Source organism: Primulina eburnea, chromosome 4 (genome assembly GCF_022965805.1).
Source record: "Primulina eburnea isolate SZY01 chromosome 4, ASM2296580v1, whole genome shotgun sequence".
Taxonomy (NCBI): domain Eukaryota; kingdom Viridiplantae; phylum Streptophyta; class Magnoliopsida; order Lamiales; family Gesneriaceae; genus Primulina; species Primulina eburnea.
This window is the reverse complement of record NC_133104.1, coordinates 43,502,674-43,520,171: the sequence shown is the minus strand read 5'-3', so window position 1 is coordinate 43,520,171 and position 17,498 is coordinate 43,502,674. Positions and strand designations below refer to the sequence as shown.

At 34.3% G+C, this 17,498-nt stretch overlaps 4 protein-coding genes across 6 annotated transcripts; 2 read left to right on the top strand and 2 right to left on the bottom strand.

Moving 5' to 3' along the window:
* Positions 1-350: 350 nt before the first annotated feature.
* LOC140829968 (large ribosomal subunit protein eL42) lies at positions 351-2,160 on the bottom strand. The gene is made up of 4 exons (XM_073193247.1): positions 2,044-2,160; positions 1,007-1,186; positions 795-869; positions 351-581 (listed from the first exon to the last, which is right to left on the bottom strand). The coding sequence occupies exons 1-4, from the start codon at positions 2,044-2,046 to the stop codon at positions 522-524; spliced, it is 318 nt and encodes a 105-aa protein (XP_073049348.1). The 5' UTR covers positions 2,047-2,160; the 3' UTR covers positions 351-521.
* A 922-nt stretch (positions 2,161-3,082) lies between these two features.
* On the bottom strand, positions 3,083-7,467 carry LOC140829322 (uncharacterized). Of its 3 annotated transcripts, XM_073192423.1 has the most exons (4): positions 6,530-7,467; positions 5,759-6,388; positions 4,841-5,178; positions 3,083-3,845 (listed from the first exon to the last, which is right to left on the bottom strand). In XM_073192423.1, the coding sequence occupies exons 1-4, from the start codon at positions 6,600-6,602 to the stop codon at positions 3,147-3,149; spliced, it is 1,740 nt and encodes a 579-aa protein (XP_073048524.1). In that variant the 5' UTR covers positions 6,603-7,467; the 3' UTR covers positions 3,083-3,146. The 3 variants fall into 3 exon arrangements, with proteins under 3 accessions (XP_073048524.1, XP_073048522.1, XP_073048523.1); XM_073192421.1 differs by having other exon boundaries at positions 5,759-7,467; XM_073192422.1 differs by having other exon boundaries at positions 3,085-3,845; positions 5,762-7,465.
* A 1,761-nt stretch (positions 7,468-9,228) lies between these two features.
* Positions 9,229-10,886, top strand: LOC140829967 (UDP-glycosyltransferase 86A1-like). The gene is made up of 2 exons (XM_073193246.1): positions 9,229-9,782; positions 9,886-10,886. Exons 1-2 carry the CDS (start codon positions 9,263-9,265, stop codon positions 10,791-10,793), a joined length of 1,428 nt encoding a protein of 475 aa, XP_073049347.1. The 5' UTR covers positions 9,229-9,262; the 3' UTR covers positions 10,794-10,886.
* A 2,575-nt stretch (positions 10,887-13,461) lies between these two features.
* Positions 13,462-17,264, top strand: LOC140829321 (DNAJ protein JJJ1 homolog). Its single transcript, XM_073192420.1, has 4 exons — positions 13,462-14,058; positions 14,911-16,125; positions 16,593-16,651; positions 16,749-17,264. The coding sequence occupies exons 1-4, from the start codon at positions 13,582-13,584 to the stop codon at positions 16,804-16,806; spliced, it is 1,809 nt and encodes a 602-aa protein (XP_073048521.1). The 5' UTR covers positions 13,462-13,581; the 3' UTR covers positions 16,807-17,264.
* The last annotated feature ends 234 nt before the right edge of the window (positions 17,265-17,498 follow it).

Below are 17,498 nucleotides of genomic sequence, written 5' to 3'. Positions count from 1 at the left end.
TAAATTATATCTGTTATTTTATATTTCCAGAAAATGAATAGAGCAAAATAATTAGGAGATGGTTCTTGCTATTAAGTTAGAACCTCGACTCATACAATCGGACGGCGTGATAATTCTCTAAAAACGAGATTCGAAAACTTTTACATGTAACTTTTAAAATACATATTTACATTTTGCATAACGGAATTGTAGTGATCATTTGGAGATTCAACAGATTACTTACATGTTGAACTATATCATTAAATTGTTGAAATAATTTATTTGCGCTTAAATTCTTGAACAATTTACTAAAGTCCATAATAATCGTCACGACGAAAGGAAACAGCAAAAGGAACAGAGAATACTTTGGATGGCATCAAAAACAAAAATATAAATGACAAAACACATAAATGTCCTGAGTGATTTATAATGGGGTCCTCTCCATCCAAAAGTCTAAAACGGAGCAAACAACAAAAGTTCCATGAACGTTTGCTAAACAGAGCCAAAACGAAAGCACCACAATTTGCTGGCTAAGGGTGTAATTAGAAAAGGGAAGTTCCTTTCCCTTTCTTGTCTCCACCAATCTCAAAGTGCTTGCACCTCTGAAAATGTTGAACAAAAAATAAGGTTTCCACGGAATAAAAAAGTTGGCAACATTTCATGTGGTGGTGTGGTGTGGTGTGGTGTGGTGGCATGAATTTATTCCATTTAAGGGAGGCTATGGCTAGTCAAAACCCACACCTCCAAATTGTACTAAAAAATTAAAAAGGCTGGATGCAAGCAAATAAACGAAAATGTAGCAACAAGAAACTAACTTTGATTGGGTGCTGGGAAACATGTTTGCAACCTTGACATTGCAACCTCAACACAATCTTCTTGGTTGTTTTTGCCTGATCAAGAAAGAAAACTTGATCTACATTCACCCAGAATACAAGAATGTTTGATCGTAAAGATGTTCCATATTGACTAGATCGTCTAGCAGCACAACATATTTTCCACTAGTTTAAGTACAATTAAACATCGATACCTTCTTGTGGAAGACAGGCTTGGTCTGGCCACCGTAACCTGACTGCTTTCGATCATAACGGCGCTTCCCCTGAACAGCTAAGCTATCTTTTCCCTTCTTGTACTGGGTAACCTTATGCAAAGTGTGCTTTTTGCACTCCTTTGATTTGCAGAAAGTCTTCTTTGTCTTGGGTACGTTCACCTGAAAATTCAAAATCAGACTCAACTCCGCGATAATAAAAAAACATGATAAACTATGCATGGATTTACTGAACTACGTACATCAATCAAAGGGAAACGTGAAAAAAAACCTACATAAGCGACAGTTATGACTTCGAAATTCCCTAACTACAAAAAAGCAATAGCATATCCATGAAGAGAAAATAAGGTAAAGCTGGAAATACAAATACGAGTGATACAAGGACAGACAATCAAATACATAATAAGTGCAATTTGGTTACAAATAATCAGCAAATAACTTCAATCCGAGCCAATTAATGATATCAAGCATGCCAAGGAAGATAGCCTTCAATCAAGTAAAATATAAAATAAAATAAAGATGCTATTGAATTGAAAACCATTGCCAACAACAATCAAAAGCCTGAGAAAATCTGTCCAATTGATATTTCTAACCCATTGTGCAAAAATCCCGTACTCGAGTTAAATCGTGAAAATAACAAATTTCTTCAACCAAAAGCCAGTTAATATTTTAATCAAATTTGAACAAACTAAGGAAAACTAACTATATATCAACTCTTATCACAAGAAAAAATACCTTAAAAAGAGAATCCAATTACCTCTACAACACGATGCCAGGTGATAAAAAAAGATCTTATAGCTGAATAAATATTGGGAGCATGAATTCCAGTGAAGAGAAAGCTAGCTAAAAATCAAAAAAATTGATCTTTCATGGTGTAATCTACCAGTCCGCAAACTAATATAAATTCACCAAAACAGTAAACCGGACCGCACTCGTCGGAAAATACATGAATTTCAAGAATAAATACCATATTATAGATGTATTTCGATAAGAATTAAAGCTAAAGGAAGATAGATTACCATGGCTAAAGGCCAAGAACATAAATTTAAATATCGGCCGACGGACTTCTGTAAACCCTAGCTTATCTAGAAGATGCCCGATTTATAGCAACGGAGAGCATTGTGTTTTGGGCTTTAAAAGCCGTTAAAAGAAACTGGGCCTTTTAAATCCTCGGGCTTATTAAAAGAACCGATCCAAAAATCTTGTCTCATCATAATTCATACATATGAAAATATAAAATATAAATATAGTACAAAATTAAAATATGTCTCAAAAAAAAAGTACAAAATTAAAATAAGATAAAATAATGTTTAAATTATATTAGCGAGTAAGTAGCATGTGTTATGCTCCTTTATAAATTGTTTTGATTATCTAATTTTTTTTATAACGTGAAAATCACAACTAATATTTTTTGGTATGCACTGATTAAATCTTCAGATTAATATAATAACATTAAAACGTGTTCAGATAAACAAGATTGACAAACTTTTTGGTTTATCATTTAATTGCTATTGTGTCATTGTGAAATTTAACATAAATTTTTTGAAATGTCAATTTTCAAGAATAAATAAAATAAATAAAGGAACTAACCGGAAAATAATAATAATAATAATAATAATAATAATAATAATAATAACAATTTTAGAAACTAAAGTAAGATTATATGTAAAAATACTAATGCATTAAATAATTCAAAAAAATATTAAAATTTGGTTGTGTAGTAGTATGAAATTAAAAGATCTACTTATTTAATTATTGCAAAAATCATTTTTGCAAAAATATAATTTTAGAAAGAGTAGGTCTCTTTGAGACGATCTCACGAATTTTTATATGTAAGACGGATCAACCTTACCGATATTCACAATAAAAAGTAATACAAGTAATATTTTTCATTGATTACCCAAATAAAATATATGTCTCACAAAATACAACTCGTAAAATCGTTTCACACAAATTTTTGTTTTTTAGAAACTGAAGTAAGATTATATGTAAAAATATTAATGCACTAAATCATTCGAAACAATATTAAAATTTGGTTGTCTAGTAATATGAAATTAAAAGATCTACTTATTTAATTACTGCAAAAATCATTTTTTCTAATAATTTTCCTTTGATTGGTACATCAAAATTTATTTTGGTCAGTTGACAATAATGCCTTTTGTGCATTCAAAACCACAGGAGAGCCCTGCCTTGCTTTCTCTACAATTTGTCTTATCAACAACCTCTCCATCTCCTCCTCACCGCCTTCACTCTCATCTCTACTATCACATCCAACATCATTCATAATATCAAGATTTTTCACAATTCCAAGATTTAATCTCGTTTCCATGTATCCATTAGAACATTCCAAGTCGACGTTCGAGGTGCTATCTTGAACCATATCCACATCTTTCTTCCATATATCTTGATGGCCGTTTCTGTTCTCAAATGGAAAAGGAAAATCTTCTTCATCAGACTCAGATACCTTCATTAACTCCTCATATGCTTTGGTGTATGCAGCAAAAGTTTCCCCCGACAAATTTAACACAACAGATTTTCGGTCATCCTCTGGAACAGGGATATCATGACTGGGAGAAGTCCCGGTTATACTCTTCGTCTGGCTGTTTGTGAGTGCTGCCTCGAGTTCAACCACACGTTCTTCTAGTCTTGATTGGATGACTTCATGTAGCCTCAAGCTTAGTTCTCTGGGGGAGATTGGATACTGGGCCGAGGGAGGGGAGATTCCCTCCCTATTTGTATATGGCCGAGTGGCTTTCTTTGCATCAAACAAGTCAGCTTTCAATTCCCACTGGACAACATCTGATACAAAATCTGGATCAAGCTGCAACGTAGCCAACTAGAGCATGTCAAAGACATACGATCTAAACACCAAAGAAATATACTTGAAATGCTGATTTTATATGCCATGTTTGCTGTCAATTGATTCGGTGGAGGCAACAAATGTCATACATGGGAACCAGCAAGTTGGGTTCTACCATGGCCATCTTCTCGGAAGTTCAAGTACAACAAAGAAATGAATAATGTATTGAGTTAAAAGGATCAAGTGTCAGGCATTTAATTAACAACTACAACTCTTGGTGGCCGATTATCCAGATTTCATGTTTTGATCACTGTGTCACATGAATAGTCACATAGCGCAAGGCAAACTATCCCCCGACACAAACATAGCCAGCGGTAGAGCTAACATATAGGTGGGTTCCTCTGTCCATGGATAAATAATGATTTGAATTTCGAAGTAAACCAAAATATCTTTTGATACAGGAACTTACCATAATACTTGGGTTGATATTTCATTTTTAACATCACAAAATTCAACATTGGGAAGGAATAAAGATCATTGCACTCTTAAGTTCATTGCAACTCCAAAACAAATAAAGTCAACAGTCTCAAAAAAGGCTTATTTTAATTTTTCACTACTACACATAAACAAAAAACTCTTTAAGGACGAATATAATGATTCAGTATGTCATGATGCCATGCAATCCAACTGAAGAATTTGACCTCCCTATCCTCCTGAAGCATAAAGTTTAAAATAGATGATGATAAATATGCATCTTCTCGTTGAAAAATGAACCTTCTGAAAATATTGGAATCTCTATTAACTGTCTATCGAAAATCTCCAGCAGCATAGAGCAATACATAAACCATGAAAGGTAAATACCCAATGAGGTACTTGAACAAGACCAATTTATGATAATTTTTTAGCTTAATGTTTTCATATTGTAATGATAATGGAATGTAATTATCCGAGAATCCCACATCTAACAAATATTGACATCTAAAAAGAAAGATGCAAGCATGGACTTACAATCTTACCTCCGTTACATTGGACAGTTTCACTTCAAATCTAGTTGAGTTCATGTTCGATTCCAGCCTCTCCAGTTCAGCTTCAAGCTCTGCTTCGATTTTACTCAATGATTCCTCCTCGGCCATTTGATCACAGGAATTGTCTTGAGATTCATAATCCTCCACGACTAGCTCTTTCACAGTCATTGAATCCTTCATCTCAAGTTCCTCTTGCAAATCTTGAACCAGGTTCTCCTTATGCTTCAACAGCTTATTCAATTTTTCCATTTCCCTTTTATTTTCCAAAAAAGAGGAGACCATTCCCATTGTCAACCCAAGATAGAAAAATAGAGCCCCGTCAGATGATCCTGATAAAATCAAATATAAACTATCCACATCATATCTGAACTTTTATTTTGAGACTATCCTATTTATACTGCATTCGACGACAAAAGAATTTATAATAACAGATTATGAGAAGAAAAAAATTGATAATGTGATCATTTCTAATGAAATCTTGTAAAGATAGTTTCAGCACAAGTTCCCGTTTGATTGATAACTTATGGCTTCTCTTTTGAAATAAATATTTTTAATTTACGGAGAACATGAAGGTATATATTAAAGCTTTTGTTTCCGCTGATGAAAAAGTCATGACATTCACCTGACATTGAACGGCACATTACCTAGTTTTACACAGTACACAACATGCAGCAGTATTTTTTTTACTATCCATATAAAAACATATATTTAAAATGGATTTGAAAGAGGGACGGCAAAAAAAAAAATGTAACCATGAAAACTGATGGGTCATTACTTCCTCTCATTGCGAGACATTACAAGCATAAAGTAAATAAGAAAGCATTTAACACTTTAAAATATTAAAACCTTGAATGGCATAGATAGCTCATATGCCTAGAGGCAAAATGAATAATGTGAATAAGATATTACCACCTTGTGAAATCCTGTGATTTCCTTTGATCATTGTGCTAGAGTTGTTCCCCCTTAGAGTGTGTTTCTTTCCAGTACTTGCTTTAGTGCTCTCTTGTAACTTCATGGGTACAGGATTCGGCAATCTTGGAATACCTAGCACATCATTATTCTCTTCTAAATGTGTTTCCTTGAGCAACTTACATCTCCAAGCTGAATTGCAAGATGCACGGGGTTCTCTGCAGATTAATGAGCTTTCATCAGTCACCTGAAATGGCCACATCGTTGGTTTCTGTGATAGATTGACAGAACTCACATTTTCTTCAATATCAGCACGTTCCTGAAATAACTGAGCCATAAGACAACTTTCAAGAGATGTACTAGGTTTTATGAATTGCCTGTTGATTTGTCTACTTCTAATGCTACTTCTATTTCTTCTAAAATCATAAGAAAACCCCATTTCTCTTGTAGAAGGTTGAGGCAATGAATCATCGGTAATGTCGTCAACGAGTACTCTGCTTTCAGAATTCCCTTCGATGTTGCTTAAAACTACTGCCAAAGATCTTGTATCCTCTGCCAGAGTTTCACCTTGAAATTCATCAGTTGAAACCACTTCTGCACCACAAGCGTCTTGACAAGACGATCCTTTTTCTGTACAATTGCATTCACCAAAATTTTCACTTGATAACAGTCTGTATAATTGACACTTATTATCCTGAATCTTTGGCATAACTGCCGGTACCTCTTGTTTGACAACATTAAGATGTTTAGAAGACAAAATTTTGTGTTTACCGCTATTAATATTCTTCAGATGCTGAGCTAAATAGCCGGCACCAGCAGCGGCAGCAACAAACCAAACATCCATGTTCACTTGTTTTTTCCTCTTAGTTTCAATCCAGTTCTAGAAAACAAGTTCTTTCACAGTTTAGCTTCACCCAAAAGTGTAATGCCAACAAATCAAAGAACAAGTCACCAAACCAGTCAACCAATGCCCGTAAATGCTTTTGTCAAGGTTCGAAAGAAATGTATGTATTAAAATCAAGAATCATCAAAATTTATCTCCAATTCTTCAGGTAAAATCACATAAAAACGATCAGCATAGCCGCTTCCCGCTCCAAATCCAAATCAATAGAAAAGCTCAGGATTCAACTTAAAGATATGACCACAATTAAGATTCGTACAAAAGGTATCCAAATTCCAACATCAAAATCAAGAAAGAATAATATTACCACACCAGCATATCCGCCGTTAACCTCTCGTCAATCAATTAGAACCGATTATCAGATTCGTGATGAATGCATGAAGAAATGCAATTGCAAGCCATATGCCAGACATCCATTGACTGCGAAACTCATCAAAAACGAAAAAATCGTTTTCCCAGAAAGGCTTGAGCTTTTTTCTTTGTTTTTTCACGATCTTTAATCAATCTAACTTAAGCCACATGTGAACTGCAAAACCCATCGAGGAACGGGCGCGCACATTTTCCCACCAAACTCACCAAACCAAACAGGCGATAGCATAATAGGCAAGTGTGGAGCAGCAATTGATGCCTGAAAAAGAGCAAAATGAAAAGGATTGGCCCAAAGAATGCCTAAAATTAATTACGTAAAGGATCAGCTCTTTTGGTAGGTTCTGGCGAGGCATGTCATGTGACACGAAAACGAAGACGAGGGCAAATCCAAGGGACCCAAGCTCACAAGACGACGACGGAGCAGGAGAGTTTTTGGTTTGCTGTTTTGCAATTTTCCTATTTTTTTAATTCTGAAAAAATACACAAGGTTATATTTTATGATTATTAGCTCAAGAATAGAATAAAAAATTCTATATTTTGATCAATAACATTATTTTGTAAGAATTTGATATATTTAAAAATGTATAAACTGTAAAAATTTTGAAAAAATTTAGAAAAGTATAAATATTTTTGCTCTCTAAATTAAATGTGAAAAATAAAACAATAATTAAAGTGATAATTATTAAAAAAAAATTAAATGTAATATTTTTTTATTTTAAAACTTGTAGGTTGTTTATATTATTTTCCTAAAAATAATATAATATTATACAAAAATTATTGGGAGCATGACTTGAAACGGTGTGTGAAGGACTTAATTATAACAAATAATTGAGCTTGATATAAAATTGATGGGTTAAAACTTTTAATCCGATATAATTATTCAAGATTAGTTCTTTTGTGAGACGATCTCATGAATTTTTATTTGTGAATCAGGTCAATATTGTTCATATTTAATATAAAAAATAATATTTTTGTAATAAAAATATATATTTTTTTATAGGTGATTCAAATAAAATATTATCTAATAAATTTGACCCGCGAAAAGTTTATTTGATTATTCAATAGGTCTAGTCTTTAATTTGTTATTAATTGTATCCTTTATTAAGAGGTCCACCTAAATTCAAGCTCACGAGCTCTTTAAAAGCCAATAAAGAGGCCAGTAGGACACTTCATCTAAATTGCAAGGCAAGTTATCATTTTGAGCAAAAATTTATGTGAGACGGTCTCACGGATCGTATTTTGTGAGACGGATCTTTATTTGGATAATCCATGAAAAGTATTATTTTTTATGCTAAAAGTATTACTTTTATTTGTGAATATGGGTAGGGTTGACCCGTCTCACATATTGAGATCCGTGAGACGGTCTCACGTGAGACCTACTCCTCATTTTGTACAATTAAGCTCTCTCGCTCGCTTTATTTTCTTTTGATTTGAGCATGGAGTTTTCTTCAAGTAATATAGGAAACATAACATTTTATTCGTGATGCAGGCGACGATTCATTAAATTTTTATAAAGATTCATAAGAGCGACAAATTTGCAACCCAAATAAACTATTCTTCGTTACCTAAATATTCTTGTTTTAGATAACGACATGAAAATATTTGAGTAGTAAAATTTAAATTCTTTAAAAGCTTCACACCTTTTTAAAAAAACGTGGAGTAGTGGGATCTGTCTAGTCAGCGTATCAAAGATGCCCGACAGCGTCCCGATCAAAATCTCTTCTTTACATAAAGTTCTGCTCTCTTCTGGGTAAAGTAGACCAGTACCCTGGCACTGCCTGCAGAGTAGATCTAATGGCTCGGAAAAAATTTGAGCCAATTTTTTTTTTTTTAATACATGGTGGTGGGCCCGGATCACTCATGTGGAGTGATCCGGGCCGTTCTTTTCCCGTACAGGCACTGCCTGTATGGGCAGGGGAAATAATCCCTCTTTCTGCAAGTGGACGCTTTTGTTGTATCAACTCAATCTTACTTTATTTGAAGAAACGCAACGTTTTATGTTATATTTCATCTTATTTATGTGGACATGATTTTTAAATTATATGTGTGACAAAATATTATTCGTTGAAATAAAATGAGTGTAATATCCATATAAATAAGATTCATCTACCTTTATATGCTTAAAAAGATCTCCAATAAACTATGTAAAAGTGTTCTAATTGTGGCTCATAAACATATATATATATATATATATATATATATATATATATATATATCATTAACTGGCACAAAAAATGGCTTCAAAAATGCACTCCAAGCGTCATGCTATCATGATTTCAGTCCCTTATCAAGGACACATTACACCATTTGTGAATCTTGCCCTCAAGATTGCTTCAGCTGGCTTTGCTATTACTTTTGTCCACACCGAGTATATTCACCACACATTATCAAAAGTCCACAAAGATCAGCTCAATTTCTTCTCAAAAGCACGAGAAGCCGGTCTCGATATATGTTACACGACAATCAGTGATGGATTTCCCCTCGAATTCGATCGAACGCTCCACCTAGAGGAGTTCTGGGAGTCCATGTTTTACAATTTCCCGTGTATCGCGGATGAGTTTGTGGGGAAGATGATAATGTCTGACCCACACTCGGTCCATTTCTTGGTAACTGATACAACGTTTTCTTGGACTGCGAAAATCGCCAGCAAGTATAACCTCGTAAACGTTTCGTTCTGGACAGAGCCGGCCCTCGTTTTCTCTTTAGGGTATCACCTAGATCTTCTTCAAGAAAATGGTCACTATCCAGCAAAAGGTGATCTACCTGAACTAATGTTTGGTGATTTGGGGTTCGAAACTTTTTTTTTTCACATATAAATTGCGACCGGTTTACTGTTTTTCCCGTTTTCTGCTGGCAGATGATGCGGAGGAGCTGATAAGCTACGTGCCGGGAGTTGATTCTATAAGTACAAAGGACTTAATGCCGTACTTCAAGGAATCTGAATCGACGTCATTGGTCCACCAAGGAATGGTGTCAACATTTAAGGAAGTGAAGAAGGCAGATTTTGTCTTACACAACACTGTGCAAGAGCTAGAATCTGATACGCTGTCTTCTCTGAATCACAAAAACCAGCCAAATTATGCAGTTGGACCGATTAGTTTCATAAAAAATGCCACTCCAATCATCACGACCGTGCCCATGAGTTTATGGGCCGAAGCAGACTGCAACCAGTGGCTCGAAACGAAGCGTCCAGGCTCAGTCGTTTACGTCTCCTTCGGCAGCCTTGTCCAAATCAGTAAGCAGGTTATCAAAGAAATAGCATATGGAATCATCCTCAGTGAAGTGAATTTCATATGGGTTTTTCGAGACGATCATAAAATCTTACCCCATGGATTCGAGGACGCCTTCAGCAAAGACAAAGGGTTGATTATTCCATGGTGTGACCAAATCTCGGTGCTTTCGCATCCTGCGGTTGGTGGGTTTTTTACGCATTGTGGTTGGAATTCAATACTCGAGAGCATTTGGTGTGGGGTTCCCATGATTTGCTATCCCATAACATTCGATCAACCAACTAACAGGAAACTAGTAGTTGATGACTGGAAAATCGGGACTAATCTTTGTGATGGATTAATCTCAGTTCAGAGGGAAGCAGTTGCAGAAAAGATAGGTAGCTTCATCTATGGAGGCGCTGCAGAGGACTTGAGGAACGATATTACTAGCGTGAAGGAAAAGTTGCATAATGCCGTTGAAATCAATGGATCTTCGAACAAAAATTTTGATAAATTTATCTGTGATTTGAAGAAGAAACTAATGTCGTACTTGTAAGTTGTAAACAAGGAGCAGCCATTGATAATGGAGATGTGTGTCTTTCTTTTAGTTTAGATGTTTGATCTTCTTCATTGTAGGGGTAGCGCTCACTGCTCACAGCCCATATGAATGGTTGGGATTCTATTTTATAGGAAAAAAAAATTAAAAAAAATATTGAATCAGAAAAAATTTCGACCTTTGAATGTACCCCTACAGTGCCCGCAGGATAGGATAGAATAATCCCTTCTGGATCTTACACTTGCAAAGAAAGTATTAATTAAAGTAAAAATGTTTGAGTTACTTCTTTTTAAAAAAAAAACAAGAGTATTTTTTTTCCTCAAAATTTTTACTTTGTAAACAAAAGCTGGAATGAAAAACTATTAATCATTTTAATTCTTTTAAAAGTATAAAAAGAAGAGATTATATCATGATATTCTGTCTGACTTGACATTTAAATGAATGTATTGGTTATAGATTTTTAATGATTTTTATGGAGTTTAAAAGTCTAGAGGTATTCAAATTAAACTTTTATATACTCCATAAAAGTTTAGTGGTATTCAATGTAAACTTTTGTAGAATTTTAAAAAGTCATGTGGTATTCAAATTAGACTTTTAAAAACTCTACAAAAGTCTATAGGTATTCAAATGTCAATAGACTTTTAATGACTCTATGTAATTCTATTAAGTACAAGAATTATAGCCTAAGGTACAACAATAAAATGTCAACAAAAGTCTTTGATTCAACCTAAAAATTTGGATGTACATTTAATCGAGAAATCTCCCAAATTCAATACAAACTTTCATTCTTTTCTCGTCTATATTTTTCTTTTTATTTGTACTTTTTAAAAACATAATTGAAATTTAATTTTTTATTAATTATTATATAACATTTTATTTTAAATTATTTTCTTTAATTTTAGTTAATCTATATATTAAATTATTGTATAAGAAATCCATACCGATACTGTATCAAAATTTTCGGTATATCGAACCAAAAAAAACCTTACATTTTTAAAAATTTATAATTTATTGTTTTAAAATTTTATATATTTTAAAATTTTTGTATATTTTTCCGGTATTTCGATATATACAAAAATTTTCAAATTGGATATCGTTATCGTACCGAAGTATTCGGTATGTTACCGTACCAAGGGTGTTCATCGGTCGGTTCGGTTTGATTTTCGGTTTTTTCGATTTTAAGTTTTAGAAATATATAATCCGAATCAGAACCATTTTTCTTCGGTTCGGTTCGGTTTTCTACCAAAACGGTTTGGTTATTTCGGTCGATTATTTCAGTTTTGATATAATTATTTAATTAATAATATAAATATATTGTAAAATATAATATGTTAATTTTCTATATGTTTTCTTAGTAAAATATTTAAATATAAAGTCTAAATTAATTAAACAAACAACAATCAACTAAAAATTGTTCAAAATGGTTTTTCATTCATCAAATATCATATCAAAATATATAATATTAATAAAAATATAAAAAAATATTAATTTAATGAAATTTCGGTTTTTTCGGTTTTGACATATATAATCCAAAATCGAACCAAATAAAGTTCGGTTTTAACATTTATATCGGAATTACAAAATTCGGCTTTCGGTTCGATGTTCGGTTTTTTCGGTTTGGATTTTCGGTTTTTTCGGTTTTATCCGAAGTTTGAACACCCCTAACCGTACCGTACCGAAATCTTCGGTATATTTAAAATTGGATAAATTCAAAATTTTTTTGTTACGGTAATCTCGGTATACCGAAAATTCGGTATTTTTTCCCACCCCTAATAGGGCTTGTATTGGCATGTGTTATATTACACAATTTTCTTTGAAAGAAGTGTCAATTTGACGAATTTCAAATTGAACTAGATAATGAAGCTCAATTGTTTTGAGTGTTCTTTTAATAAAATTTTATTATGAACTTATAAAAATATTATTCATTAATATGTTGAATTGGCATAAATAATTGAAATTTTGATTTCAATAAATTGGATATTTATTTGTCGTTTTTCACAAATTAAATTGATTTAACTTTTAAGTAAGTAAAATTCATTTACATTCATAAATAAAAAAATAATTTAAAATTGAAGAGGTTATCTATGTCCAATAATTATTTAAAAAAATTAATAAAAAATAAATCACAATTATAAACTACAAAATTCACATAATTCTATGAAAAAGTTTACAAAAATCTACAAAAATCTTGAAAAAAAGTCTATAAAAGTCTATGAAAATTGTTTTATAATTCTATGAGATTCTATAAAAGTCAATAAAAATTCATCAACTCCACAAAAGTTCATCATTTAAAAAAGTCATTAAAAATCTTTGAAAGTATAGGAAGAATACACCCCCTTAGAGTAAGTCTCTTGTGAGATGATCTCACAAATTTTTACCTGTGAAACGAGTCAATCATATCGATATTCACAATAAAAAGTAATACTCTTATCATAAAAAGTAATATTTTTTTTTAATTTCATTGATGATCCAAATAAAGAATCCATCTCACAAAATATGATTCGTAAAACCGTCTCACACAATTTTTTATCTAAAACAAATATGGTAAAAACATTAAATTTAAAAAATAAAATAATTTCGAAGTGCCCATTATCTTTTCTTGGCGTCAAACCTAATGCTACCTGTGATTTTTCTTTCTTTATTTATATTCATAACTTCATTGGACCTTGTCTTCAAGGATTATTTCGGCCGAACAAAGTTACCTACAAGCGTAAAACTGTCAGTATTCCACAAAAATCTCGCGGTAGGCTTTTTTGATCAGAAATAGGAGCCCTAGACTTTTACAGACATGGCATCGACGGAAAAACGATGCCTGTACGAAGTCCTTGGATTGAGCCGCGACTGCACTGCCGACGAAATTCGGTCGGCTTACAAGCGGCTCGCTCTCCAGCGTCACCCAGATAAGCTGGTCCAGAGTGGCGTCTCCGAAGCCGACGCCACCGCCTCCTTCCAGGAACTTGTCAACGCCTACGAGGTCCTCTCCGACGCTCGGGAGCGCGCTTGGTACGATTCCCACCGTACACAAATCCTCTTCTCCACTAGTTCCTCGTCCAACGGGGCGTCCAATTTAGTCCCCGACTTGTTTCCTTTCTTCTCGAATTCGGTATATTCTGGCTACACGCATTCGGGGAAGGGTTTTTATAAGGTGTATGGAGATTTGTTCGAGAGAATATATGGGAGTGAATTGGCTTTTGCGAAGAAATTGGGCTTGGATTTTCCCAAGGAAGCTCCTGTTTTGGGCAATTTGGAGAGTCCTTATGCACAGGCATGATTTTTTTCTGCCCTGAATCTTTTTTAAATTGATACCTGTTGCCGCAATTTTTTTTTAGACATGACCATGGAATTTCTGGATTAAGTATCATGTCGAATTAAATGGAAGTTCATGTTCTATTGAATCTTTGAGTTACTCGATGATTCCAAAGATTGGTGGCAATAAATTTTTTTGGATGACTTGGAAAAACATATGTGCTGCTATATCTATATTACAAATGTATCATTTTAATGACCCTATAAACTCTTGTCTTGTATGTTTTCATTTCAGTCGCTTTAAAGACTTACTAATTAGAATAATTTTAATTCGAAGACTAGTGGCACTGACATAGTTGGCAGGGATATGATCTGGGTATGAAAGCCTGTGTCCCATAAAAGTTTTTAAAGTTGTGTACTTGCGCACAATTTGTGGAAATTGAGCACAAGACTTGACCAATGTGATGTTTCCGCTGGTGTGTCATCTCATTGTGGCTTCTTGAATCTTATTCTTTAGTGTAATGTGCATGGTGACTTTGTCTTGGGTTGGGTTTTAGAGGTCACAATGTCGAGGAAAGTGGTCTGCTATTTCTCGAACCTGATTTTGGCAAAGGCAGTTTATGTTACATGACAATTGATAAATGCCTAGAGATTATATGGTAGACTATAGCAGGTCTGCAGGTGTGGTGAAAAATTGTTAAAGATGCTAATTTTAGTTTTTACTATCCTTGGTCTGCTGAAAATTTCCATCATTTTTACGATATTATTTATGATGGCAATTCGTACTCCCATATTTTCATTATATGTCATGTCATGTCTATTTAATATCTTTTGTAAGATTCACTATTAAAGTTTTACCTTTCATATGCAGGTAACGGCCTTTTATAATTATTGGCTAGGATTTGTTACATCGATGGATTTCTGTTGGGCGGATCAGTATGATGTGATGGCGGGTCCAAACAGGAAGTCGAGGAGGCTAATGGAGGAGGAGAATAAAAAGTTGAGGAAAAAGGCGCGGCGGGAGTTTAATGAGACGGTTAGGGGACTGGCAGAGTTTGTGAAGAAGAGGGATAAAAGAGTGATTGATATGCAGGTGAAGAGGAATGAGGAGATGGAGAGGAAGAGAGAAGAGGAGAAACAGAGGAAGAAAGAGTTAGATAGACAAAAAGCAGAAAGAGCAAGGAATTATAATGAGCCTGAGTGGGCAAAGATCGAGGAGTTGGATGACGAAGAGGTTGATGATGTGGATGAGAAGAGCAACGAGTTGTATTGTGTAGCTTGTGGAAAGAAATTCAAGACTGATAAGCAGTGGAAAAACCATGAGCAGTCTAAGAAGCACAAGGAGAAGCTAGCTGAATTGAGAGAAGCATTTAGTGCGGAAGATAGAGAATATAAAGCAGCACGAGGGAATGGAAAGGCTGATGAGGAAAATGGGGATGTTGATGCAGATGGTACTGGCTATTTGTCAGCAGATGAAGGGCTAAATGATTTAGAAGAGCAATTTAAGGCTAATGTTGGTATTCAAGAAGAGGAGACATGTAATGACAATGCTGAACTTAGTGAGGCAGAATCATTCAATGATATGGACAATGGCAGGGGGCAGAAAGGAGTAAGTGCTCAGATGGAGTCAGATGACGACGAAGCAAGTTTCCTTCAAACCATGGTGTCTGGACGTAAGACTAGAAACAGGGTTTCCAATAAGCCGAAGTGTTCAGTTAGTAGAATTGTACCAGAGGTTCACAGTGATGTATTGGAGTTCATGGAATATAATGACACTAAAGGTTCTCGGAGGAGCGGGGGAGGCAGGAGGAGACGGAAGGATAGAAGTCAAGATGAAGTAGAAACTAGCACAGCTGTTGCGTCAGAGAAAAATTTCCAGGTCCAGGAACAGGATGGGCCTGATGATACCTCCCTTGTTGGGGAGTCAGTATCGAACACTTTACCGGAATCTGAGACCATGAGTGGTGGAGATGACACGAGGGAAAGGGGTCAAAAGCATCAACAGCAAGCTGCGAACAAGAAATCTACAATAAAGAAAGAGAATGTATCCAAGTTGAAGGTTGCCTCCCGCGGAAGGAAACAAAAGGTACTAATACTCTTCCTAAAACCTTCTTTGCTGCCACCACAATATGTTGATTATGGGTTTTCTCAATAGTAAAGCTAAAGCTGTTATTGTAGAATGTCTATTTACTTTGGAAACAAGGGTTATAAACTGGACTAAGATTAAAGCTAAAGCTGTTATTGTAGAATGTCTATTTACTTTGGAAACAAGGGTTATAAACTGGACTAAGATCCCTTACTTCTAACCAGCTGGTCTCAACAAGCCTTATGCTATATCACAGTATTTTCATAATTTACTGAGTGAATAAACGAAATGGTGTATTCTTTCTACTGACAGCGTGGTTATTTTTTTTTTGGAGCAAGGAAATATGGTTTTCTATTAAATGAAATGTAATTATGTTTTCGTTGATTCCATATAGAGACTTTCATTCAATACTTTTCCAGTCTCAACTAGTTCCGTGCCTAGCAGCAATTAATTTCTATTTTCCATAGGCCGCAACTAAAGGTTCAGACACTGCATGTGAAAAGTGTGGGGAGGAATTCGAGACAAGGCAAGTTTCCATTCATTTTCTCCTCTACAACATGAGCCAGTACACTACCCCAGTCTCACGGTTGTTCCCATTTGAAATGCTGACTTATATTTAACAGGAATAAATTACATCAACATTTGGGAGAAACTGGCCATGCTACATTAAGAACTAGATGATTTTTTCTTGGTGGCTCTCGACTAGCAAAGCGAAGAGTACCTGTTTCATCTCAGGAACAAGCTTTTCTTGGAACTGTGCTTGGACAAAAAATTTCTTTGAAGTTCACAAGTTCGTCCTTTACTGGGAGGAGCTACAGAATACCGATTCTTTCTCATTGAAGAAACCGCAGCATACTTAGTAGTTCGCCCTCATTGAAGATATTCACACACCACACGAATTCTAAATTCATACCAAGTTGGCCAATATTTTGTTCTCATTTATTATTATTGGAAAACATGGAAAATGCTCACACTAATTTACCCGGAAAAAGATTTTGGAGTTTGGATTGTATAGACTTTTGGCATATAAAACCTAGCACTAGCATTGTTCTCATTGATTATTATTGGAAAACATGGAACTCAAATTCTATATGCTTACACTAATTTATCGGGAGAAGGGTTTTGGAGTTTGGACTGTATAGACTTGTGGCATATAAAACCTAGCACTAGTATCTCCCCAAATTTCACACAATGTTCCGAATCTCAAAAATAACTTTTGTAAAATTAAACATTAAAAAAATATGGATTAATTTTTTTTTAATAAAAGTGTGTGTTTTTTTAACTTTAGGTAAAAACTTGTGTGACATGGTCTCACGAGTCGTATTTGTGAGACGGTCAAATATATATGTTAAAAGTATTATTTTTTTATTTTA

Coding starts and splice junctions, on each gene's coding strand:
- LOC140829967 (XM_073193246.1), top strand. CDS start 9,263: ATGGCTTCAAAAATGCACTCCAAGCGTCATGCTATCATGATTTCAGTC. Junction 9,783..9,885: donor TGGTCACTATCCAGCAAAAG/GTGATCTACCTG, acceptor TTCTGCTGGCAG/ATGATGCGGAGGAGCTGATA.
- LOC140829321 (XM_073192420.1), top strand. CDS start 13,582: ATGGCATCGACGGAAAAACGATGCCTGTACGAAGTCCTTGGATTGAGC. Junction 16,126..16,592: donor CCCGCGGAAGGAAACAAAAG/GTACTAATACTC, acceptor TATTTTCCATAG/GCCGCAACTAAAGGTTCAGA. Junction 16,652..16,748: donor GGGGAGGAATTCGAGACAAG/GCAAGTTTCCAT, acceptor TATATTTAACAG/GAATAAATTACATCAACATT.
- LOC140829968 (XM_073193247.1), bottom strand. Junction 870..1,006: donor AGCCTGTCTTCCACAAGAAG/GTATCGATGTTT, acceptor TTTCTTGATCAG/GCAAAAACAACCAAGAAGAT. Junction 582..794: donor TTTCCCAGCACCCAATCAAA/GTTAGTTTCTTG, acceptor CAACATTTTCAG/AGGTGCAAGCACTTTGAGAT.
- LOC140829322 (XM_073192421.1), bottom strand. CDS start 6,602: ATGGATGTTTGGTTTGTTGCTGCCGCTGCTGGTGCCGGCTATTTAGCT. Junction 5,179..5,758: donor TCACAGGATTTCACAAGGTG/GTAATATCTTAT, acceptor TGATTTTATCAG/GATCATCTGACGGGGCTCTA. Junction 3,846..4,840: donor AACTGTCCAATGTAACGGAG/GTAAGATTGTAA, acceptor GCTACGTTGCAG/CTTGATCCAGATTTTGTATC.